Source organism: Grampus griseus, assembly GCF_964374135.1.
Source record: "Grampus griseus genome assembly, chromosome: 19".
Lineage (NCBI taxonomy): Eukaryota > Metazoa > Chordata > Mammalia > Artiodactyla > Delphinidae > Grampus > Grampus griseus.
Window position 1 is genome coordinate 11,381,996 of NC_139013.1, and position 25,349 is coordinate 11,407,344.

The following is a 25,349-nucleotide window of genomic DNA, read 5'->3' on the forward strand; positions in this document are numbered from 1 at the left end:
ATCATGGCTACTCTACCTACCCCATGGGGTTGTTGGGAGAATCGGGTTAAAAGTAAGTAGGCTGCAAATAAAGTAAAAGTATTTTTAAAAATAGACAAGGAGGGTGACTGGGGGAATTTACAAGGAAGCAACAGTTCTCTCTGGAATGCTTCATTTCCCTAAAAATAAAACATCTAAGTAGGTGGTGGGTACAGGGATGTTGGACGCACAAGTCCTTGATCCGTTATCCAAAACCCTGGGACCAGATGTGTTTTGGAATTCAGAATTTTTTCAGATTTTAGAAAGCCTACATGGGGCATGTATCATAGATAATGTGAACCTCCACCATTAGGGTCAAGGCATCACCCCATATTCGGACATATCAACAGCTGTCAGCAAAGCACAAGTACCACACAAGAGGGATAAAGAAAAGTCACACGCTGCCTGGCATCAGGCCAAGACAGGTTTTGCAGACTTCCCTAGTGGCACAGTGGTTAAGAATCCGCCTGCCAATGCAGGGGACTTGGGTTCGAGCCCTGGTCCAGGAAGATCCCACACGCCGTGGAGCAACTAAGCCCGTGCGCCACAACTACTGAGCCCGCGTGCCACGACTACTGAAGCCCGCGCGCCTAGAGCCCATGCTCCGCAACAAGAGAAGCCACCGCAATGAGAAGCCCGCGCACCGCAACTAAGAGTAGCCTTGCGCACAGCAGTGAAGACCCAATGCAGCCAAAAATTAATTAATTAATTAACTTTTTGGTTTTTTTGAAACAGTTCATATATTTTTTAAATTTTATTTTATTTTTTTGCGGTACGCAGGCCTCTCACTGTTGTGGCCTCTCCCGTTGCGGAGCACAGGCTCCAGACGCGCAGGCTCAGCGGCCATGGCTCACGGGCCCAGCCGCTCCGCGGCATGTGGGATCCTCCCGGACCGGGGCACGAACCCGTGTCCCCTGCATCGGCAGGCGGACTCTCAACCACTGCGCCACCAGGGAAGCCCCCCATATATTTTTTAAAAGGGCTGTTTTAAAAAATAGGTAGGAGGGAACTTTAAAATCCATAATCATGAAAAATTATTATTAAAGTTTAGGACCCAGTGGGAATTCCGTGGTGGTCCGGGGTTAGGACTGCACACTTCTACTGCAGGGGGCGTGAGTTTGATCCCTGGTTGGGGAACTAAGATCCCTCAAGCCCCAAGGCGCGGCCAGGAAAAAAGAAAAAAAAAAAAAGTTTAGAACCCAGGCAGCAAACTTCAAGAAAGGCCACGGGGACCAGGCAGGAGGACACCAAGGCAGCCTGAAGAACTCACGCCTTCCAGGAGGGGGCCTGAGCTCACGCCGTGTGTATGCAGATCCAGCCTTCCCAGAGCTTCTGGCTTGTCAAAAGAAGCTGGGAATCTGGTGTTTTCCGGGAATTTTGTTGACAACTAACTAAATTTTTAAATGAGTGTGGGCCCTTGTTTGCAGTCTCTGGTCTGGGAAGGGGACGCGAACTAGTACCCAACAGACCCTCAGGGAACGGCCCCCATTTGGAGTGCTGGAAGAGAGCTGAGGCATTCATGCCCTAAAGGCCTGTGAACCCCCTGAAGTTTTGTGTTTGTGCACACGTGCATTTGGGGGCAGTGGGGGTCGGATTCAAATAATCCATCAGATTCTCAAAGGAGTCCATGTGCCTGCAAGGGTTAAGAGCCACTGGTCTGGCTGACTCCCCTCATTCCGTGGAGGAGGAAGCTGACTCAGACAGGGAAAGTGGCTTGCCTGGGGTCCCACAGCAAATTAGTAGCAGAGCAGCACTGGGCCCCAGGGCTCCTGACTCCTATCTTGGCCCCTGTGGCTGGTGGAGGGGGGAGACCCTCACTGACCACCACTCCACGCCATCTGGCCACAGCCTGACGCACTCAGTGGACCACTCACCTGTGTGGGCAGCCCTGCCCGGGGCTGGGAGGTCAGAAGAGCTCCCTGGGTTTGCTGAGGTAGCTGGAATAGATTTGGCGTCGGTAGCAGGCCTGGGGGGACAAGAGGGATCGCACAGGGTGAGGGGGGCAGAGAGAGTTCTGTGGAGGCGTTGGGGAGGCCATCCGGGGTGAGGGCCTTACCTGGCTGACTCTGCTGGGCCTGCGGCAGCAGGAACTGAGCAGGTGGCTGGAGGTGGTGACCCGGCACAAGCACCAGCTGCTGCAGCTGGAGGAGCTGCTGGATGTCCTGACGGGGAGGGGGGTGGACAGAACGACAGCCTGAGTCCTGGCCCTGCTCTTCCCTCTGCATCGCCCGAGCCCCGAGGGGTGCGCCGCAGGGCAGGCTGGCATAAGGCGTAGAGGGATGGAGCATGGGTCACTGGGTGCAGCCCTGAGCTAAGGGCATCCGGGAGGCCGGAGCACCCTACATGGGTCATCACAGGAGGGCTCGCTCTTTATTTACCTTTTCTTTCTTGATGAAATATTTGCCTTTTCCTATATTCCCACAGAACAAATAGGATCGTTTTAAAATGTAAATCAGACCAAGTCTTCCTTTTAAAACACTCCCAAGGCAAATTACATCATGTCTGGGAATAGCTCTAAAATACTCCAGCCCCTAGCGGCTGATTAAATTGGTACAGAGACTTTGGAAAACTCTCTGGCACTCCTGTAAGTTGAATTGTGTTCCGCCCCACCCACCACCAAAAAAAAAAGATATGTTGGAATCATAACCATCCCCCAGAACCCCAGAGTGTGACGTCATTTGGTGATAGAGTCTTTGCATATGATCACGTTAAAATGAGGTCATATTGGGGTGGAACCTAATCCGGTACGACTAGTGTCCATATAATACGGGGAAATTTGGAGACAGACGCACTACAGCTGCACTGAGATACTATTTTTACCTCATGACAGTGCATGACACACTATGTTGGGGCGTGAGGGAAAACAAAAATTCTTGCACATCGCTGGTGAGAGGGTAATCCGGCAACGTCTATTAAATTACCAGTACACATATCCTTTGACTCAGCCACTCCACTTCTAGGAATTTATCTTAGGGATATACTTGCACTTGTGCAGAATGTCCTCACTAGAAGGATACTCCCAGTAGCAAGCAGTGTTTTAGCAAAAGAGTGGAAACAAGCTGAGTGTGTAGCAGCAGGGGATGGGTGAATGAATTAGGGTAGATCTTCATGACAGAATATTATGTGTTCATCAAAAAGATCGAGGACACTCTTTGTTCTGATATGGAACAATCTTCAAGATGTCCTGTGGAATGGAGAGCTCAAGAGGAAAAACACTGGGTATGATGTGCTACTGTTTGTGTTAAAAAAAAAAAATTATACCCTGGTACCTGCTTGGGTATGCATAGATTATACTTAAAAAACGATACCAGAAACTGGCAACGCTATAAACCCTTCTGTACCTCTTGAATTTTGAACATTTACCTTGTCCAAATAAAGGAATAAATACCCAGGTGTCCCACCCCCACTCGCCTGGTTGAGCAGTCACTTGTGCCCAGCATCCCTCCTTTTCCAACCACTCGTCTTGCAAGAGTTCCAGGCTGTTCCCTGTCCACCTGCAAAGGCCTCTGCTTTCTCCGTGTGCTTTAGCAAGTGGACAGAGTCCCCAGATGCTCCCTCACCTCTCAGCTTTCTCACTCTAGCTGCCAATCATCTAAGAATACAGTTTAAGGAGTTTGACATCCTACTCTATATCCTTTGAAACTGTATCCACTCTGCCTTCCCTTTTGAGACCCTCCCCACCCACCCAAGAAGGCCTCCCTGGCTATTTCTCTTCCACACTTGGATTGACCCTGGGCGGTGAGTGAAGCCGGGGCTTTAAGGCCTGCCATTTACGGTGGGGCCTGCCATTTATGGTGGACCCTTCCAAGACCCCCATACCTAATCTTGTTTTATAATTTTGTCTTCTTCTTCTTCTTTTTCTGGCTGTGAGGTGGCTTGCAGGATCTCAGCTCCCCAACCAGGGATTGAACCTGGCCCCTGGCAGTGAAAGCGTGGAGTCCTAACCACTGGACCGCCAGGGAAGTCCCTTTTCATCAAATTTGTAATATCGATTGTACACCCAGCTCCTTGCCATGGCCCTGCATGACCTGGCCTTCCTCACCTCCCACGACTCTCTCACCCCCTAACTCATCCAGCCACACTGGTCTCCCTCCTGCCACTGAACCCAGAAAGAAATCCCCACCTCAGGGCCTTTGCACGTGCTATTCCCCCCCCACCGCCGCCGCTCTTGATCTGCACATGACTGGCCCCTCATCATCATTTAAGCCGTTATCAAATGCTCCTTCCTCAGAGAGGCTTCCTCTGGCCACCTGCTCTGACACGGAGATTTTTCCCCCCTAGTCGCTCTCTTACAATATGTTCTTTTCCTTCCCTCATAGCAATATCAGCTTCCTGTCTGTCTCCTCAAGAAGGGTTGGTGCCAGCTCCACGAGGGCACAGATTTGTTTGCCTAATTCCTCACTGTAACCCTCATGCAGAAAGGTGCCTGGGTGTGGTGGATGATCCCCAAACGCTGGTTGACCAAAGGAATTCAAGAAGGAGAGAAAGAGAGAAGATTCTGGGTGAACAGTGAGCTGACTCAAGACTGGGGTTAGGAACTTCCCTGGTGGCGCAGTGGATAAGACTCTGCCTGCCAATGCAGGAGAACGGGTTCGAGCCCTGGTCGGGGAAGATCCCACATGCCGCGGAGCAACTAAGCCCATGAGTCAGAAGTACTGAGCCCGCATGCCGCAACTACTGAAGCCCGCGCGCCTACAGCCCGAGCTCCGCAACAAAAGAAGCCACCGCAATGAGAAGCCCGCGCACCGCAACAAAGAGTAGTCCCCTATCGCCACAACTAGAGAAAGCCCGCGCGCAGCAACGAAGACCCAACGCAGCCAAAAAAAAAAAAGACTGGGGTTAGCCAGTAGAAGGCGCCATTTCTCCACAACCTAGAGCCAGCTGAATCGGCACACCAGCTGAAGCCACTTGGGGGCGTGTTAGGACGGAGACAGGGTGGAGAAATTGGAGTAGGCGGAGGGATGCCAGCGCTCCGCAGGCCCACCCCTCCCCACCCCCGCCCGTAGTGGATCGTCTGCTCTGTCCCTAACCCGTGAGAAGAGCTAGCACAGCCCATTAAAACCGAGAAGGGGGGAGAGAAATTCTTGCTCATCGCTATATTCTCTTCACTCCCCTGCCCCAGTGCAGGCATAGAACGGGCAATCCATGAATTTTCAGTGAATGAATAAGGTAACCCTTAGGACTGGTGGTGTTTGGGGGCAGACTGGCTGTGCTTTGCCACAGGTGGGATCTTGGCCACAGACTGGGGGCAGAAAGACTGAGACACACGGTTCATATGACACATATGGGTTCATATGGGTGAACTGCAGTGTAATCACCCACTGGGCTTGGTTCCACCTGGTGGGGAGAAGGCAGCCTTGAGCAGGAACTAGAGGCCGCTGGGGCCCCAGAGCCGTGCAGGTGCGCTGCCTCACTCCAGCGCGCAGGGCCGACTCCCCTCTCCCCCATGACTGGCCTCACATGCTACACTCCCGCAGCCCCAGTGGGGACGGTGTTGACATGCACGTCGTCGACACTCACTTGCCGTCTCTGATATGGCAAATTTTGACCAGTTCTGGACACTGTGTGCTGCGAAGACGTGGACAGCCTAGAGTGACGTCCAGAGTGGGGAAGGGATGGGGTCTGGGGACCCTGTAAGTTACTTGCAATTGATTGTAGAAGGGACCGCCTAGGGAGGAAGGCAGTGAGCACCGTCCTGGGGGTCAGCTGGGTGAAACTGCACCCCCAGAATGGTGCAGAGGGAGTTCCCACACTGGGTGGGAAGGTCACCTCGGTGTGCAAGGATCCCTTCCAGCCGAGAACCGTGAGGGCTAGAGTCCTGGCCATCGTGCCTGCTTTTTTTTTTTTTCTTTGTTTGTTTTTGTTTTGTGGGATCTTTGGGGATCTTAGTTCCCCACCAGGGATTGAACCCGGGCCCTTGGCAGTGAAAGCGCGTAGCCTTAACAACTGGACCGCCAGGGAATTCCTGTGCCTGCTTCTTGCTGTGTGACTTGGAGGAAGCCAGCTGTCTCTCTGGGCCTTACTGTATAGGGTGACAATGCACGGTGTCCTGGAACCACCTGGGCTCTGGAGATGGCCAGACACCTGACTCTGTCCCTGACACACCGTGAGACCATGGGCCGTTCCTTACCCTCTTTAAGCCTCAACTTCCTCAGGTGACACCTCAATAATTCTTACCTCATGGAGCTGTTAAAGGATTAAATGAGACAACAGGTGTAGAACGTTTAGTCTGATCCCTGGTTCACTGAAGTGGTCCTCCGTAAATGGCAGTCCTTTTTAACCGAGTCATTTCTCTCAGGGCTCAGTTTTATCATCTATAAAATGGGAGTAATAATGTCTAACTCTTCACTGGGTTGTTTTGAGGCCTGAGGAATATTATTCTTCTCAAAGCATTTTGGAAATCACAACCTACTCCTCCAACACCAGCATTTGCTAGCACTGCACCCTCACATCAGCCGCTTCATGTCACCCCGTGAGCTCTCGAGGGCGGCAGCCCCACCAGTCCATCCTCTTCCTGAAAACTTACAACGTCCAGCTCCCGCCCAGACCCTCCACTGAGCTGCAGCCCCGAATATCCATCTGCCTATTTGATGTCTCCCACTTGGGTGATTAATAGACTCTGAACACTACCACGTCCGAAGTGAAACTCCTGGTTCCCCAGCCCCACCCTCCAAAACACCCTGTTCCTCCCCTGCCTCCCCCAGCGCAGGAAACCACCTCACCACCACCAATCTCTGAAGCCCAAATCCCAGGAATCACCCTTGACCTATCGGATCCACACGAAATAGCATCCCGGACCCCACCTTCACCCTCATCGCCACCTCGATGCCTGCAAGGACTTCCCACTCCTTACTTCTAGCCCATTCTCCCCACAGCAGCTGGAGGGAGCTTCGTAAAGGGTCAGTTGGGACCCTCGCCAGCTTAGAACCCCCAACAACCTCCCATCATACCCAGCACACATTCCAAACTCCTTGATCTTGCCCGTGAGGCCCTGCAAAAGCCAGTCCTGCCTGCCTCCCCACCTCACCAGTTATTTGTCTCCCGCTCACTCTGTCCCAGCCATTCCACTTTCCCCTGTACCCTGAACAAGTCAAGCTGGTTTCCACCTCAGGACCTTTGCACTTGCTGTTGCCCTTTCCTAATCTCTCCCGCTGCCTTCTTCATGCCTGACTCATTCAGGTCTCGGTTCTCAAAGGCCACCTTCTCAGTGAAACTTTTCCTGACCACCCCATTAAAAGTGGCTTCCTCCCTTGGGACTTCCCTGGCAGTCCAGTGGTTAAGGCACTGCACTTGCACTGCAGGGGGCACAGGTTCCATCCCCTATGCCGTGCAGCAAGGCAAGAAAAAAAAAATTGTGGCTTCCTCGGTCTAGGACAGCGCCCTGTGTCATTTTCTTCATTACCCTTATGCTAAAACCGTCTTGTTTTGCTGATATGTTTACTTGTTTACTGTCTCGCCACTAGAACATAATGTCCTCAAGGACAGCCACCTCTGCCTCATTCACAGCTGTCCCCTCAGGGCCATGAATGAGCACCTGGCATACACAAGGTGCTCGATAAGTATTAGTTGAATGAATAAATGACTATGATTATTCCAGTCCCTCCACTAGGGGAAGCTCTAAAGGTTGGAGGTGGGGGGTGGACAGAGGTAGCCTGTCTCTAGCGCCGGATCTGCTACGTACCCCCGTCCCCCAGAGGTTGGCCCTGCCACATGGAGCCCACGAGGTCCTGGCGACTGGGGCAGAACACCGTGGAGCAGAGAACCATTCAACAGGGAGAAAAAAACACCTACCTGCCAATTGCACATTACATTCCATGCTACCTCATGCTAAAATTCCAGGACAGACGAGCAACGGCAGATCCCAACCCAGGAGTCCTGGAGTGACTGGCATGCCTCTGGACCGGCCCAGCTCCTGGACTCTGGGGCCTGTGGTGCCAGGTGGGCGGCTGAGCTGACCTGGCATCCTCTGCCCCTGCTCCAGCAGCAGGACCCATCTCCTCCTCTTGGGGACCTGCCCTCCCCCACTCTCAGGTCTCGCAGTCCAGGTGGGGCTGACCCCACCCTCCCGGGAGCTGGGAGCAACGACTCAAACCTGGCCACTGGGTGTGTTTCTTCTCTCTGGGTGGGGTGGCTGCAAGTCTTGAAGTGCTGGTACCCATTATGCCCGACCCAGAATGAAAAGGGAGACAGATCCCTGGGGCCAGGCCTGATGTTCCAGGCTGGACCTTTTCTGTGATTTGAGCCAAACAGTCCCTTTTCCTCTTCAGCTGCCTAGAGTGTGGCTGTGGCCCCACTGACACCCGCTCCTGGCTCATCCTTTGCTGCCTCCCACCCCTCACCTCCCCAAGCCTGCCCTGCTCTCTCGCTTTGCCTTCACCAGTCCCACGCCTGGAACCCTTTCCCCAGCTCATCCACCTGGTAAACTCCTACTTGTTTCCCGCCTCGGTTCAGATACCACCTCCTCCAGGAAGCCTTCCCTGACTCCCTCAGACACAGACCCCTTTCTTTTCCCGCATCCCCCACTACATCCAGCAGGTTTCTCTGCGAAACCCTTCTTCACTAGGTCCTACCCCCTGAAAGATCTTCTCAAGCATTATTTGCCGTGGTCTTATTACGAAAATAGGGACGTTCCTCCCCGCCCCCACCGCCGCCGCTCTCCAAATACAAAATGATGTTTTAACAGTTAATGTAAATGTTCAGTCAATGCCTACCCTACCCCAGGCATTCTGAATTTACTCCCCTGGAGAGATGTCTTCCCTACCCTTGATTGAAAAGCTGCAGCAAAACATCCCTCATTGCTTCAGTAAACGTCTGTGTGGCCCCCTCGGTAGAAAGCATCATGCTGAGTTGAGTGCTGGACACACAAATTGTAAACCTGTATTATAGGGACTTCCCTGGTGGTCCAGTGGTTAGGACTCTGTGCTTTCACTGCCGAGGGCCCGGGTTCGATCCCTGGTCAGGGAACTACGATCCCACAAGGCAAGAGGCGCAGCCAAAAAAAAAAAAAAAAAAAAGTCAGTGGTAAAATTGTATTATAACTGTCCCTTCTGTACAGGCTAGGGAAATGCAGGGAAGGTTCCTGCCAAACTGACCGGCATTCCTTTGGAAGTTGGCAATAGAAGGACAGAAGGGGGACTTTCCCTTCGTACTTTATGTAATTTTAAAGTGATAGGGTTATGGATGCTTTTTGACTTTCGGAATATTTTTCAAGTAAAGCATTTCTTAGTGGCTCATTGGTGTGTCTGTTTCCCTACAAGACAGGGAGCCCCTCTGGGGACAAGGCTGGGTCTGAGTCATGCCTGCTTCCCACCAGGGCCTGACCCAGGAGGCGGGAAGTGTCTGCGAAACGAGGGCAGGACAGAGCTGGGCAGGCACAGGCAGTTGCACTGGCAGGCACGCGACACAGGCTGGGGAGAGGGTCAAGCCCAGGGCCGAGGCCGGCTGTGGCTGCAGCAGGCAGCGAGGGCAGAAGGACGGTGGTCCCCACCCCGGCTTGGGCACGGTATGGTGACCGGCTCATGGGCTGTACGGGATAAACATTGGTCTGTTGGGGAAGTGAGATCACAGGGTGACAGAACTCCCAGAAAACAACTTCAGCCCAGCTTTGCACTTGCAGGAGACAGATGGAGATCAGAGCTGAGGGAAGCTGGGGCAGGAGGAGAGAGAGGAAAGGGCTGGGCAGGAGGGATTCGAGGGGACCTTGAGAATCAGGGCCTGGGCAGGTTACAGGTGGCAGAGGGTCGGCCTGCTGCTGCTGGTGGCCGTAGGGGGTCCGGAAGAGGTGGTTCTGGGGGGTGTATGAACAGGAGTGCCTGCTGGTCACAGGGGCTGAGGGCCTGGCTGGGTCTGCGCTAGGCTGCCCCGTCCCTCCTCCCTCCCTGGGTGATCAGGGCTGTGGCAGAAGGAGAGGCAATGGGCTGGGGGCCCCCAGAGGAGACAGGAGGCAGGAAATCAAAGCAGCTGGAGGGAGGGAAGTCATGGAAGACTTCCTGGAGGTGCAGGCTCCCAAGCTGGGGCTTAAAGGATGGAGAGGAGCTCTCCAGGTAAAGGGAGGGGGCTGACTTCCAGGTAGAAAGGAGAATAGGCGCAGGAACACCAAGACTGGAGGAGCCCTGAGCCTCCACCTTGCTCAGTGAAGCGCCGTGTGTGCTACAAAGCAAACAGATCACCGGCTGCTGGGGTCTCTGGTGGCCGGGGTGGGAGGGGTGCCAGTTAGAGGCAGCAGCCCCAGATCACGTGGTTAGAGCCCTGGACTCCCAGGCCTGGCTTCCAGGCTGGCTCTGCCACTTGAGTTCACGGTGTGACCTGGGGCAGGCAAGTCACTTTGCCTCCCCGGCACGCCCGCTCCTCCCCCCACCCCCCACCGGCGCCTTGGCCAGGATGAGGATTTGTGGATTCAGGGAGGTCACGTTAGCATAGTGCCTGGTACAAAGGCAGCACCCAACAGACTACCTATGGCAACGGTGGCAAGCCAGGCATTGGGAGGATCTGTTTGGAAGAGTCACTGCAAAGCAGCGAGGCCAGATTGCTCTGCGTTTCTGCAGAGCCAGGCCCAGCGGCAGGAAGCTCTAAGGAGACAGAGACGCACTCAGTGTTAAGGACAGCCCCAAATGGGAGTGCTGGTCAGCAGTGGAACGGGCCCATCGAAGGCCGACCGCCACCAAGGGAACAGCCTCGCGGGTGCTGGACAGCTCCCTGGTGTAGACAGCATAGGCCAATCCCTCGCTCTAGGACTTGCCAGGCCCTTCACTGCGCTGGAACACGGGCCACAGACTCAAACGCTCTATGGAAACCAGGTTAACAGCACAAATGGGTGACATGGCAGGGGTGGAAGGAAGGAAGGGGTGGGCTGGAAAAAGCAGCCTGTCGGAAGAGGAGGCCTGCCCAGCCTCTACTCTGCTCCCGCCAACCATCCTTATGGGAAGTCTGTTGGCCAATATCATGGTTGAATTGTGTCCCCTAAAAAGATATGGTAGGGGACTTCCCTGGTGGTCCAGCGGCTAAGACTCCATGCTTCCACTGCAGGGGGCACGGGTTCGATCCCTTGTCGGGGAGCTAAGATCCCACATGCCGCAAGGTGCGGCCATTAAAAAAAAAAAAAAGAAAGAAATGGTAGGAGTTCTAACCCCTGGTGCCTATAAATATGACCTTGTTTGGAAACGAGGTCTTTGCGGATGTAATCAAGTTAAAAGGCGGTCATTAGGGTGGACCCTAATCCAATGACTGGTGTCCTGATAAGAGGGGAAATTTGGACACAGAGACAGACACACTCAGAGAAAAGATGGCCACATGACGGCAGAGGCAGAGACGGGAGTCATCCATCTACGAGAAAGCCAACGGTTTCCTGCACCACCAGAAGCGAGAAGAGGCAAAGAGGGATTCTCCCGTAGGGCCTTGAGAGAGACCCCAGCTCTGCTGACACCTTGATTTTGGACTTCTGGTCTGAGATGATACATTTCTGTTGTTTGAAGCCACCCAGTTTGTGATACTTTGTTATGGCAGCCCTGGAAGCTAATACAGCCACTCATGCATGATTCCACGCAGACCAGAAGTCTCCAGAATGGGGAGAGAGAATGCAGTGTTTCCTAACTCACAGACCACAGGCCCCTTTCTGAAAGAGCGTCTCACTGGATGAGCCAGGGCACTCGATGTGGGGCACCAATTCTGATTCTCAGCCTTTCTTTTGTAGCCACACAGGTCCTGTGCATGGAGGTGACCCCTGGTTTCCTCTGCTGTAAACTGAGGATAATGTGTCAGCCTCCCAGGTGGCGGCGGACCCTCAGCGAGATGCACAGAAAGCAGAGAGTCAGGCGCGCCCATCGCGTGGAGGGTGTCCTCCCCCTGAGCCTCGCTTTACCCCTCTGAGAGATGGGTGGCAGCATCTCCCGAGGCTTCCCGGGGTTGCTGGGGACCGCCTGGCCCAGCGCTGTGGTCAGAACGGTCCACGTGGACCGGCCAGCCCCCTGCACCGGCTCGGCTTCCGCGGGGCCTCCGCTGGAGGGCGTGTGCTCCCCGGGGCTGCCCTTACCTGTGCTGTGAGCTGGATGGGTTGGGACAGGGTGAGCTGTGGGGTCCCGGGGGGCTGGCTGGCAGGCTGTGGTGGCGGCAGGTCGCCTCCCCCGGAGGAGGCTGGGGGCTGCGAGGTCGAGGAGGAGGAGGAAGAGGAGGAGGAGGAGGAGGAGGCGGCGGCGGCCGCGGCGGCCAGGAGCTGGGCCTGCGCTTGCTGCAGGAGGAGCTGCTGCTGGGCTGGCATCAGCGCCGTGAGCTGTGGGCGGGGCGGGGCGGGGGCGGGGCGGCAGGGGCCGGAGGAGGGGCGTGGGGGGAGCAGAGAAAGCAGACAGGGGTTAGCGCCTGAGCCAAGCGGGTTAGGGGGCAGGTCTTCCAGGAGGACAGAGGAGGGCGAGAGGCAGGCGTTGAGAGAGTGGCCGTGGCCGTGGCCACCAGTCCTGTAACAGACGGGAGGGGGCTGGCCTGTCCCTGCCCCCGTGCACCCCAGGTACTTACCCCGGCTAGCTGGCTGCCCGTCAACATGAGTTGGGCCTGGGGCAGATGCGGCTGAACCGGCTGGGGGGGCAGGGGTGCCGCTGGGGCTGAGTCACTGCTGGGGTCTTCAGCCTTGATCTGGGGGGGAGAGAGGCAGGGTCCGGGACCCCAGAATGTTAAGTGGAGGCCAGAGAGAATGCCCACCTGTGAACCAAAGAGAGGGCACGTGTGTGGCAACGGCAGCCCCGCGCCGCCAAGGGAGAAGACTGGGGTGCGGAGGCCGGGCCTGCAGTGGCCCGCGGGGACCTCGGGCCACCTTTCTGGCCTCAGTTTCCGCACCAGTCAGAAAAGGCTAACACACCCTCTGCACCCGAACTCCCGACAGGAGGGGGTCACCCTTGGAGAGCGCTTGTACCCTCCTGGGGGTCAGTTCGCCATCTTTTAAAATGGGAAAGGATGCCAGTAGGGGTCCCGGGACATCAAAGAAGGGGGTCCTGTGTGCCACACCCCTCATCTGCTTCAGCCAGAGGTGCACCTCTTATCTGTCCCGTGGAGTAAGACTTTATTGGAAGAAAGAGGATTAGGGTATGAAATAAAAATCACCACCTTAGAAAATGGGTCATGAATTCAAAGCCTAAGGAGCAGGCAGACAGCACGAATGGGTGATTTGGGCAAGTGTGGACGGAGTGGGCTGAAAAGAGTACGCCCGCCTGCCGGAAGGGGAGGCCTGCCCAGCCCCACCCTGCTTCTGCCGGCAAAAAAACCAAAGCAAAAATGCTGCAGGACAGCAAAGGATGTCTGCAGGCCAGATGTGGCCCAGGTGCTGCCAGCTCTCAGCCTCCACCCCAGAGTCCGCTGAGCCCCTCCTCCTCTCTCTGTGGAGGATACAGATGCATCTCGCGTCCACCACGTAGGACAGACCAGCTTAGAGGGGTCCCAGCCTTCTTCCTCTCCTACCTGAAAATGCCAGACAATGGTGGCCTATGCCTGAGAGGTCTGCTGGTGAAAGACACATGGGGTGGGAGGTGTGGCTTGATGAGTCGCACACTCTCAGGCCCAGAGGGGACATGAGGGATCATCCTTCAGCCCAGTGTCCCAACAGTGTTTTGCAAAAGGAGATCCAGAGAGGGAAAGCATCTTGTGTAAGGCAACACAGTCACTTGGCAGAAGCGAGCGTGGCATTTGCAATACAGACTGAGACAGACAGATAGAGGCCTGGGAAAGGGCCAAATAACAGAGGGTGAGTGGCATGCCCCAAGGGACGGGATACAAGTGTCAGAAAGTCTAAGGCGTACAGGGATGCAGCGTGAAACAACAGTAGATACTAGAAGTCAGAGCAGTCGCTGCCCTGGAGGGGAAATGAAGGGCTTTCTGGAAGTCTGATCATGTTATGTTTCTTGATCTGGTGCTGGTGACACAGGTGTCCAATTTGTGAAAATCCACAGAGCTGGACACTGAGGATCTAAGTGTATGTCATATTTTAATTAAAAGTTTTTAAAAAACCAACATTGTGGGCTTCCCTGGTGGCGCAGTGGTTGAGAGTCCGCCTGCCGATGCAGGGGACACGGGTTCGTGCCCTGGTCCGGGAGGATCCCACATGCCGCGGAGCGGCTGGGCCCGTGAGCCATGGCTGCTGAGCCTGCGCATCCGGAGCCTGTGCTCCGCAACGGGAGAGGCCACAACAGTGAGAGGCCCGTGTACCGCAAAAAAAAAAAAAAAAAAAAACCAACATTGCGTGCCATGGTGAGAACACTATCCTTCTCATGGCTCTTTCCTTCTCTCTCCTTTAAGCCTCCATTAGGTTCTAGGACGTCTCTAACACCTTCCAGCCCTGGCTAATCGCCCCTTTTAACAAACAGAGAACCGGTCTCAGGCTTATACCCGACAGTAGGCAAGAGTCTCTGGGTACATTTTAATAATCATTGTATTTATTTCCATGGCAAGTGATTCTGGTTTTCCATTCATGAAATTTCCATTTAAAAAAACGTTTTATTTCAGCTGCTGAAAAAGCAAGACAGCTCATGAGTTGATAATTGTTGAGGCCGATTGACAGGTACCTGGAGGTTTGTTTTCGCTATGGTCTTCCTTCTACTTTTGTATCTGCTTCACACTTTCCATAATAAAATTTTTTTTTTAATTGAGCCAATTTAACAAAACTATGATGTAAATAATTGAACGCGGTGGTGTGTGCATTTGTCTGAAATCATGATGGAAGCACATGAATCACTGCAATTAGGGAAAGACTGACACAGAAGAGCTGCAGTGAGGTGGAACAGCAAAGGCCAGGAGCGGTGGGTGACCAGCTGTGGATGGAGACCCAGAGTCAGAGGCCGCTGCTGCGCGCTCTGCCTCAGGCTTTCCCCGGGAAGCAGGCCCAGGCTGGGGAAGGGGAGCGAGAACCCTTTCTTCCTTGGGCCCCACTAGTCTCCTAGGGGAGAAGCAGGGCTGCTGTGGAGCAAGGAGAGGCTGCAAAGATTCAGCGCAGGGAGGGCTGGTGCTGGGGGTGTGGGTGATGGATGCCCCCGGCTCCAAGGGCTATGGCCAGAGCCCAGCCTGAGATCAGAGGGAAGACGGTCAGAGTCAGAGCCCTTCTCCCCAGGTCCCGTCCAGCGCCCTCAGAACAAGACACCTGCCCACCAAGTAGATCAAGGCACACCAGCCACGGAAGGGACCTCAGAGACTCCCCTCTCCACCCCCACCCCCATTTCCCATGTTAGAGAAGAGGAAACCGAGAAGCCCAGAGTGGGGGAGTGATTCTCCCATGGTCACAGAGCAGTTCCTGGTGCCCCCGCCCCATCCTTCTGCCACCTTTGGTCAGGGTCAGGAGTCCTGCCCGTGCCCCCTCCTCCGTCCCTGCCCTCTGCGCCATCTTCAGGCCTCTGGACCTGCCGGCTGCCCCCGCCAGACTGGAGGGTGGAGACCTGGGCCCCAGACACCCCAGGCAGCCCAGCAGTGCCCAGGAGCAGGGCCCCATCTGGATCTGGCATTTGCTCTACGTGGTCACTTCCGGCCTCCCCATCGTCCTCTCCTCCAGCATCCTCACTGGGCCTGCCCTCCCCTCCCCACTCCCCAGTCCTCCGCTGGCCCCTGAGTGTGTACTGGGGGGGATGGGGGGCGGGGCCGGCCCCTGTTCGGTCAGGGACGTTGGGATGGGGGCGGGGCCCTCAGCTTCCTGTTGTTCATCGCCCTGGGGCTCTGGGGGGGATTTCCCTGGCCACCCCCACTCCCCCAGGGAAGGGGAAGAAGCCCTGGTGAGTCACAGGCCTGGGGCGGGAGCCCGAGGGTGAGAAGGGGCGGCGGGAGGAGTCCCGTCACTGAGGTACCAGGCCCTGGGCCCTCGGCAGGCATCTGCGACCCTCTCCCAAATGCCAAACCCGGCCCATCGCAGGACACCTCTCCCCCTGCCCTGGCTGCCCTGACAGGTGCTTACCTTGGTGCTGGGGCCAGTCGGGGACACAGAGAACGGGGAGGTCTTATTCTGGGGGTTCTGCAAAGAGTGAGTTGGGGTGGGAGATGGGAACAGTGAGATGAAGCAGCTTCTGACACCCTGCCCTCCCCCACAGAGCTCCCCTCTGCTCCCTTCTCCCCCCTCCCCCTCCCCACCCTCCTTCACATCCATCCCTCCTGACCTGATGGTTAGTGTCTGGTCCATTTCTTTCCGTGTCTGCAAGGAGAGGGACAGAGTGAGTTGTCACGAGCCACCCCCAAAACTCCCCCGGCGCACCTGCCCTCCGCCCGTGGTGACCTCTGCCCTCCCTGCCCCCTTCCCCACTCACCTGTGTGCTCTGACGGGGAGTCCAGACCTTGCTTCTCGGCCTCCAAGGGCTTAGACATTCTTATTTCTGGGGACAGAGGAGGGATGCAAGTGGGGTGAGGGTGCAGAAGCCTGAAGAGCTCTGGGGCCCCTCCTCCGGCACCACCCCAGCCTCTCCCCAAATACTCCCACACCCCCTGCTGCCTTGCAAGTGTCTCTTTCCGGGAGACATGCCCTCTGCTCTGAGCCTCTGCTCTCCTCCGGCAGGACAGGTGAGGGGCCTTCGGGCCCTGGGGATCCCCTTCACCCCTCCAGGAGGTGGCACAGGGAGGGTCAGCCCCCGAGCCCCCGTGAGACCCTGGGGCAGGGTGGGAGGGTAGAGGTTGGCCGTTGGTCCTGACAAAGCTCTGGCCGCCCAGGGGGAGGCTGGTGACACTCCAGAGCAGCGAGTCAGCCCTAGGCTTCCTCTTAGGCTGCCGCCCAGGCGCCCATCCTGCCTCACCAGGTTTCGGTGAGGCATGTTTTCCACTCTGAGTAGGGCCTGGGAGGTGTGAGGGGACTGCAGCATCCCCAAAGGAACGAGTTGTCAGATCTCCGGCTGTGATTCAGCCGCCCTCTGGCCCCCTCCCCGGCCCACCACTTTCCTGTCCATATCCCACTCCCACCGGCCTCCCCTTCAGGTACTCAGCACACAGGTGGCCCCACTCTGATCTTTGTGACCCCGACCCCATCCGCTTCTGCCCCGACCTTGTCCTCAAACCTAATCTTAGACCTTACCTGGGACTTCAGCCTTGAATTGCAGCTGCACACCCCAATCCAACCTACAGTCCCTGCCCCTACAGACGCAATCCCACCCTATAGTTCCGCGGGCAGAGGAAATGAAAGAAGGTGGCCGAGGGGAGTGGCAAGCAGGGGACACAAAGCAATGGAGACAAACCCCCGTCCTCACAGCTCCCTGATGCTGGTCACGGGAAGGTGAGTGTTACCAGGGCCAAGCACAGCGCCAGGTATGATTCAGAGCTCATGCCGGCAGTTGGTGCTAAGATTACCCCCATTTTACAGAGGAGGAAACTGAGGCTCCAGGGGGAATGGCACCTCCCCAAGAACACAGTGGGGCAGCAGAGGCACCCTGATCGGACCTGGGTCTTTGTGACTCCAGGGCTCCCACTTCTTTTTTTTTTTTTTTTTGCGGTACGTGGGCCTCTCACTGTTGTGACCACTCCCGTTGCGGAGCACAGGCTCCGGACACACAGGCTCAGCGGCCATGGCTCACGGGACCAGCCGCTCCGCAGCATGTGGGATCCTCCCGGACCGGGGCACGAACCCGCGTCCCCTGCATCGGCAGGCGGACTCCCAACCACTGCGCCACCAGGGAGGCCCCAGGGCTCCCACTTCTGATCAGTATCGCTGCGGTCTCTGATGGGCCCGTCATGACGTTCACCACCTCATCTCTCACGGTCACCCCAACCCAAGCTTACCCTGACTCCGACTTGAACCCAGCCCTTCCTGGTCCTAGACCCCCGCACAAATCTGGGTTTCTGCCCGACCCGTTCTGAATCCTCTTTGCCCACCCTGATTCCCAACTCCTGTCCAGACGACCCGAGTCCTTCATCTGACCTCAACTCCCAACTCGGCCTCAGACCTTACTCCTGACCCTGACTCTGACCCTAAAGTCTCCCCTACAGCTCACTCCAAATCCCCACCAAGACCCCACCCCATCAAAGGAGCTATCCAACTCTAGTGTGCCTGCATCCAAGATATTCAAAGAAGGCCAGCTAGAGAGAGAGCTGGGACAGCGTCACCAACTGAAAAAAAAAAAGTCCAGAAATTTTGCAATTACTCGACACGGAACGCCACTCGGATTTAAAATTCCCGATTAAAAAGCCAGGTCACACACTGCTGGTGGGAGTGGAAATCAATACAAGCACGATTCAGGAAAGCCGAGCGGCGCCCCTTCCCTGTGGCCCGGCACATCCACTCCCGGGCACCCATCCAAGAGAAAGGAGCGTCCTGCCCACTATCACCACCCCGGGCACACGTGTTCCCAGCTGCGCTTTCATAACCGCTCCCCCCCCCCGCCCCCCGGAAATAGCTCAAGGGCCCATTAACGGGAATGGGTCAACAACACCGGTACGTCCATACAACGAAGTACTCCACAGCCGGGGAAAAGAACCAACTCCTGCATCACACACACTGAATCTCGCAAACATGATGCCGGGGTAAAGACGTGAGACACAAAAGTGGACAGACAGGAGGACTCCAATTATGTGAAACTCAGAAACAGGCAGGATGACATCAGATGATTAAGGTCAGATTAGTGGGCACCTTTTGGGGGGTGCTAACCGGGAGAGCATGTGAGAAAGCCTGCAAGGGGTTGGAAATGTTCTGTTTGGTGGTTATGTGGGTCTGCCCATATGTAAAAATTCATCAAGCTGTACGCTTAAAATTTGAGCACTTTATGTATGGTATGTTTTCACAAAAAAAGAAAAAAAGTTTGAGTTGGGACTTCCCTGGTGGCGCAGTGGTTAAGACTCCACGTTCCCAATGCAGGGGGCCCGAGTTCGATCCCTGGCCAGGGTACTAGATCCCACACTCATGCCACAACTAAGGAGCCTGTGAACCACAACTAAGGAGGCTGCGAGCCACAACTATGGAGCCCTTGAGCTGCAACTAAAGGAACCCATGTGCTTCAACTAAGGAGCCGGCAAGCCGCAGCTAAGGAGCCCTTGAGCTGCAACTAAAGGAGCCCACGTGCTACAACTAAGGAGCCAGCCAGCCTCAACTAAGGAGCCTGCCTGCCGCAACTAAGACCCGGTGCAACCAAATAAATAAATACAATTTTAAGCTAATAACAATAAAAATAGTAAGCCAGCATATAGTCCTATTAAGGCATGAGCTTATGAGGGTTGGGGTGCAGGTGCCCAGATGCTACAGGAGCTCAGGCCCTGTTTCTGGGCACTGGGAAGGGGGCAGCAAGTGGCTAAGGATGCTGAGAGAGCCAGGGGATGAGGCCCCCTCCTGACTCTGGTGCATCAGACGTGGGAGTCCTGCCTGATCCTGGTTCTACATCTCCCAGACCTTGGCCCTGCTCCAGGCAACCACAAATCCTGACGTGGCCCTAAATCCCACCCCTCCCAGCATCCCTGAAAGCCAGGCCCCAGCCCCCTCCCCGGCCCCCCTCTCCAGCCAGTGTCCACATTGCCACGGGAGCTCCCCGCCTGGCCCTGAACCCTATCATGGCTCCCCATCTCCTAAGAAAAGCCCAGGCTCCTCATCCTGGCCTTTAGGGTGTGACCCTTGTCACCCTCTGCTGCCCATCTCTTGCCACTTACGCAACTTTCTCTTCAGCCACGCCAGGTATCTCCCTCTGCTTGACGGGGAGTCCAGACCTTCAGGTTCTTTACTCCCCACCTAGCTAGCGAACGTCCCTCCTGATCACAGACCAGGGTGGCCTCTGACCTCACCTCCACCCCAGAGAGTCCATGCTCATTCTCAGCCTCTCTTATGTGCTGAGCTGTGTCCCCCAACATTCCTATGTTGAAGTCCTAACCCTCAGTACCTCAGAATGTGACTGTCTTTGGAGATAGGATCTTTAAAGAGGTAATGAACTTAAAATGAGACCCTTAGGGCCCTTAGGGTGGGCTCTGATCCAATATGACTGGGGTCCTTATAAGAAGAGGAGATTGAGACGAGATTGAGACAGGGACATGCCCAAAGGGAAGACCGTGTGAAGACACAGGGAGCTGACGGCCATCTCAAGCCAAGGAGAGAGGTCTCAGAAGAAACCAACCCTGCTGACACCTTGACCTTGGACTTCTAGCTTCCAGAATTTTGAGAAAATAAATTTCTGTTGTTTAAGCCATCCAGTCTGGGGTACTTTGTTATGGCAGCCCTAGCAAACTAATGTAGCCTCCCTTGGTCGTGCCTTCTCGCCGTCCTAGCCCCGAGCCCGCAGGGCTGTGGTCACCTGCGTCCCTGTCCTTTCCCACCAGCCCAGCGGGCAGGCCTGGTCTGACTCAGCGCTGGGTCCCCGGCATCACCCAGCTCAGAGAACAGGTTATGTTTGCTGAGCGTCCGTCCTTCCCTGCAGCTCTCTCTGTCTCTTACTTGTTCCTGCCTCTGTCCTGCTGTCTGTCTGCCATTTAACAAATGTTTCCCGAGGCCTTGGCATGGGCTGGTCCCTCTGCCTGGAACGCTGTTCCCCACTCTATCTGCCTGGAGATCTCCTACTCATCCTTCAGGGCCCGGCACAGGCTCTGTCTTCCGTGAAGTCACCACCCCTGATGACTTCAGGCAGAGGGTCTCTCCCCTGTTCCCTCCACCCTGGCTCCATCTCCCCTGTCACTGTCCTAAAGGCTGTAGCCATCTGGGCCCCAGAATGTCTCCTCCTTCAGGCTAGAAACCCCTCAGGGGCAGCTCTGACTCATCTGGGGTCCCCAACGGGACATGTGGGTTGAATGAACAAGGGTGGCCCTGCTCTCCCTCCTCCAAGCCTTCGCCTCTGCTATTCTTCCACCTGGGGCAACCCTCTCCTTCTCGACTAGCAAATTCCTGCTCCTCTTTAAGGCGCCAGCTCCACGTCACCTCCTCTGTGATGTCCTCCTTGACTGCCCAGGCGGTCAGTGCCTCTCTCGTCTGGGGTCACCCTGTCCCCTAACACACACTGACAGCCTGGACAGTGACCCCCACCCCAGACTGTGGTCTCCTTAGGGCCCAGGCTGCACAGTCTGGGACTGTGTCTTTGGAACGAACAAAAGCATGAAAGAGTCTCCTCTCCTTGCTGTCACCTGACACTTCGACCCTCAGCCTCGTCCCCAAGCAGTTCCAACCTAAACATTTAAGGTAACATCCCCTCTGCAGGGATACTGGCTGCAGAGGAAAAAGTGGTTTGAGGGGAAATTTCCACCACTCCATTTCCCTTATTCTCATGGATCCTGCCCCACACTAGTCCCAGCTCCCACACAGCCCGCGCACCCCTGCAGCGCTCAGCTGGGCCAACAGCATGGCCAGAGCTGTCCTTCGCCCAGGCCTCTTTTGTTGCCCTCTCCTCCTCCATCAGAGCCCAACCCAAGAAAAGGGTCTCATCAAATCATCCCCACCAGCAATGAAGAGGGAACTCCATTTCCACCGCGACCCAAAGCTAAGTGATGTCTTAATGGGGACTCTCGAGGGCGCGGCGACCCTGGCAAGGGGCCTGCTGAGGCTGTCTCAGCCTTGGCCCAGGCAGGGTTCTCTCTCTCTCTCTCTCTCAATCTCTCTCTCTCTTTTGACTCTAGAGAAACACTGATGCCTAATCCCTCCCCCGACACTCTGATTTCATTGGGACAGAGACGTAGGCGTCAGAAACTTTTAAGCCCCTTCCAGGTGATTCTAATTTGCTACAGCCCCCTGGCGCCTTCGGAAGACCCCCCTCAAAGCCTCGTTCACTCGCAAGGAAAGTTTGGCTGGTTGCTTCGGGTCACCCCTCCCTTCTCCCATCGCAGGCAGCGTGCCACTTTTTGGAGGAACAGGCAAGCAAAAGCAATGCAGAGCCCGACCGGGCCCCTCAAACCCCACCATCCTTGGGTCAGACCCACCAGGGGCGGCCACGCCCCGGGCTCACACTCACTTGCCCGACTGCCCCAGGCCTGGGACGCTGGGTCCCCTCCGCCCTTCCTCGCCCCTCCCTCCCCGGACTTTCACTTCTCCTCTGCATTTCCCCCAGCCGGTTTTAGCAGACTTGGGCCAGCTTCTCGTTAGCACTTACCGAAAATGGGGCTAAATATAGAGGGCCCAAGGGCTTCCCCTCACCCCTCCTGGCCCCGCTTGGCCTGTCCCCTGGGTCCCCTGTCTACAAAGACTGCTTTAATCAAGGCTGTGGCCTGGGAGCCCCTGTGGGCAGGGTCTGCACTGCTGGGAACCTCTGCTCGCCCACTGGCCCAGCCCAGCCTCCCCAGAAGTCGCATTTCACACCCCCACACCCCGCAGCTGTCCCCAGGCGGCCTCCAGGGATTGAACACTTCTGAGTGTCAAGGGGGACGGATGGAGATACAGGCAGCAGACACAACAAGAGAGGTGGCCCTACAGCTGCGCTGACAAAAGCCGCCACAGACACTGAAGCCACAGCCAGGCAGGGCCCCGGACACGGACGGAGACCACGCAAACGCACACGGGGACAGGTGTGCGCAGATCCCAGACAGGAATGTTTGCAGATGAAGACACAAGCCCAGACACAACGACACAGGCAGATATGCAAAACACACACCCAGACGTGTGTGGGCACACCTGCACTTACACACACTCACACACCAAGTCACCCCCAGACACACAGATAGACACAGATGTGCATACACACACAGACACCCAGGTCACTCAGATAGACACACGCAAGATGTACACGCACACTCTCACACACACACACACACACCCCCAGACATACAGATAGACACAAATGTGTACGCACGTGCACATACACACACACACACACACACACACAGTCACTCAGACATAGAGACAGATAGAGATGTGCATACACACGCATGCGCGCACACACACACACACACACACACACACACAGGTAACTCAGATAGACACACACACAGACATGCATGTACTCACACTCCCAGAGTCACCTCCTCCTGGGAGATGGCCAAGGTGGACCCCTGAACTCAGGTCACAGATGTAGAGCCCAAGACCAAGCAGTGATCTGCCCAAGGTCACACATGTATTAATTCATGTCCATGCCACGGAACCCAGGGCAGGCCTCACAGGCAGGGCAATTCTGTGAGAAATCCCAAGTAAAGGGTTTAACCCAGCGCCCAACACGTACAAAGCCCCCATTCAACCCCAGACAGGGAAGAGACAGCATGCGTGTACAGACGCCCTGGGTCCCTGTGTCTACACTGTACATGCACACGCACGCACACACACACACACATCCACAGCTGCACATATCACCTCAGTAAATAATCACAGCATCTGGCAAGTGGCCTTCCTTCCATCTCACAGCCCTCCTTGCCTCCCTTGCCTTACTCATACCCACTCATCCTTCAAATCTCAGACCACACATGCCCTCTCCCAGGAAGCCCTCCCTGATAGCCTATCGGCTGAACTGGGCAAGTCTCCTGGGCTCCCCCAGTCCCCTGTGCCTCCCCTGTCCCAGCCGTGACCCCTCAGCCTATGCCTCCTTCCCTGTCTGGTGACAGGTCTGTCTCCCTCCCCTGGACTGGGGACTCCAGGAGGACACACCTGAAGCTGCTTTTTTCAGCTCTATTTTCAACATCCAGCACAGAACTGCTCAATAAATACATGTTGATGACAGATCACAGGGATGCCCGCATACACGGATGCACACAGACATGCACCGAACCAAGCATCCCCACAGACACCCACAAATGGGACACATCCCACACATCCCCACAGTCAGACCTAGAGGGCCGCAAACAAAACCACCCTGAAGTATGGACGCTTGCCCAGTCCCAGGCCCCGTGGTAAGCATTTACCTATTACCTCACTTAACTCTCCCATCAGCACCGCGGAGAAATAACTATCATCACACAGAGATGGACACATTATGTCAAATGAGCCAACAAATACAAATCGCTTTGTACGGTGCTCGGCGCACGGTGTTCACTCAGTCGACTGACACTTGGTGGATGAAGCAGTTCATGAGCACACAAACATGTAATAAATTTTCAGGCAGTGATGAGTGCCATGAAGAAGAGATAAAGCAGGGTGAAGGGACTCAGAATGGCGGGATTGGTTGCCAGTTTAGACGGGGCAGGCAGGGAAGGCCACCCCGAGGAGGGGACATCTCAGGCGAACGAAGTGAGGGAGTGAACCAAGGGAGCATTGCCAAGGCTACCCCCAAAATGCCACACACAAGAGCCCCTCACACACGGGACACCTGACAGTCGCACACAGAAGACTCGGAACTACCGCGCACACGCACAGATACAGACGCACACACTCAAAGGTCCAGCAACTCAGCCTTCCAGCCCCTGTGCAGTCCCCTCCCCAGGATCACTCATGTCGCCCACCCACCGGCCCTCTGTATAGGAGCTTGCTACCAACACCTGGCTCCATCCCCTCCCCCAGACCCCTCAGAACAGGGCAGCAGAGAAGGCGAGAAGAGGTCGGAAGCCCCCCGGCGCCCCCCCACCCGCCCCGCCCCGTGCTGATGTGAAAGGGGAGGGGAAAGAGAAGCTGGAGGTGGGAACCCAGGATGGGAAGAGGGGGCAGCTGCTGAGGTACAGAGTCAAAGGGCAAAGGAGACAGCTGAAGAGGAGGGGCAGGGCGGGCCCGCAACCGGCCGGCAGGACGAGCCCCACGGTGCTGCCAGTGCTGGGGCCCCTTACCTGGAGCCCCCATGCTGGAGTGAACCATGCTGCCTGCCCCGCAGGGCTGGGGGGACGACTGTGCCATCTCCCCGCCCTCTCTGGGGGCCAAGCCCTCTCCGCCGGAAGTCACCCAGGGAGGAAACCACAGGGCCCGCCCCCTTCGGAAGGGAAAATACCCGTGCCCGAAGGCCCACCCCAGCAGGCAGCGGACCCCAAATCATGCGTGTGTGTTGGGGAAGTGCGGGTAGTGGCGTAGAGTGCGAGCAGGCTGGAAGAGCTGACTCCTACAGCTGTGCCCCCAGAAGGTGCCCCTAGCCCTTGTGCCGCCTCCACCTTGCCAGCACATCTGGAACAGGGCATGTGGGTATGGGAGAGAAGATGGATCCGTAACAACACCACTAAAACACTGGCTAGGAGTTTGGGGTGGGGGGAGGGGGGCTTTCCCAATGCTAGGCCCCCTGCACCTCGCATTTAACAAGCATCATCTCTGGAGGCGCTCACTGTTTGCCCCATTTTACAGACAAAAAGACTGAGGACCAGAGAAGTGAGGTGGCCTCCCCAAGGGCCCAGAGCCAAGAAACGCTGAAGCCAAGAAGCAGGGCAGCAGGAGGCGTTCGCGATAGGTTTCCGCAGGCTGTGGGGAGTCGGGAACCCAACCGTGCATCTGCCCGCAGGTGAGGCGTCCGGGGCCACCACTGGGAGAATCGGTACCCGTGGACAGTGGTAGGACCGGCGGCAGGTCCTGGCCTTGCCCTGGAGCAGCAAGAGGTTTGCCA

The 25,349-nt window shown here is 56.1% G+C and overlaps 1 protein-coding gene across 14 annotated transcripts in view; it reads right to left on the minus strand.

Annotated features, from left to right (window-relative positions):
* POU2F2 (POU class 2 homeobox 2) overlaps positions 1–24,619 on the minus strand; it is a gene marked incomplete at both ends in the record, with an annotated part of 30,838 nt that extends 6,219 nt beyond the window's left edge. For 5 of the 14 annotated variants that reach the window (XM_082676914.1, XM_082676912.1, XM_082676906.1 and 2 more), the window contains 7 exons: positions 1,893–1,984; positions 2,075–2,180; positions 12,523–12,639; positions 15,932–15,988; positions 16,131–16,165; positions 16,278–16,343; positions 24,592–24,619. In XM_082676914.1, the coding sequence (XP_082533040.1) occupies positions 1,893–1,984; positions 2,075–2,180; positions 12,523–12,639; positions 15,932–15,988; positions 16,131–16,165; positions 16,278–16,343; positions 24,592–24,619 (501 nt within the window). Of the gene's footprint in view, positions 1–1,892; positions 1,985–2,074; positions 2,181–12,046; positions 12,284–12,522; positions 12,706–15,931; positions 15,989–16,130; positions 16,166–16,277; positions 16,344–24,591 lie in introns of those variants that run through there. The other 9 variants (XM_082676913.1, XM_082676911.1, XM_082676905.1 and 6 more) reach the window with 5 other exon arrangements.
* Between the last annotated feature and the right edge of the window lie 730 nt (positions 24,620–25,349).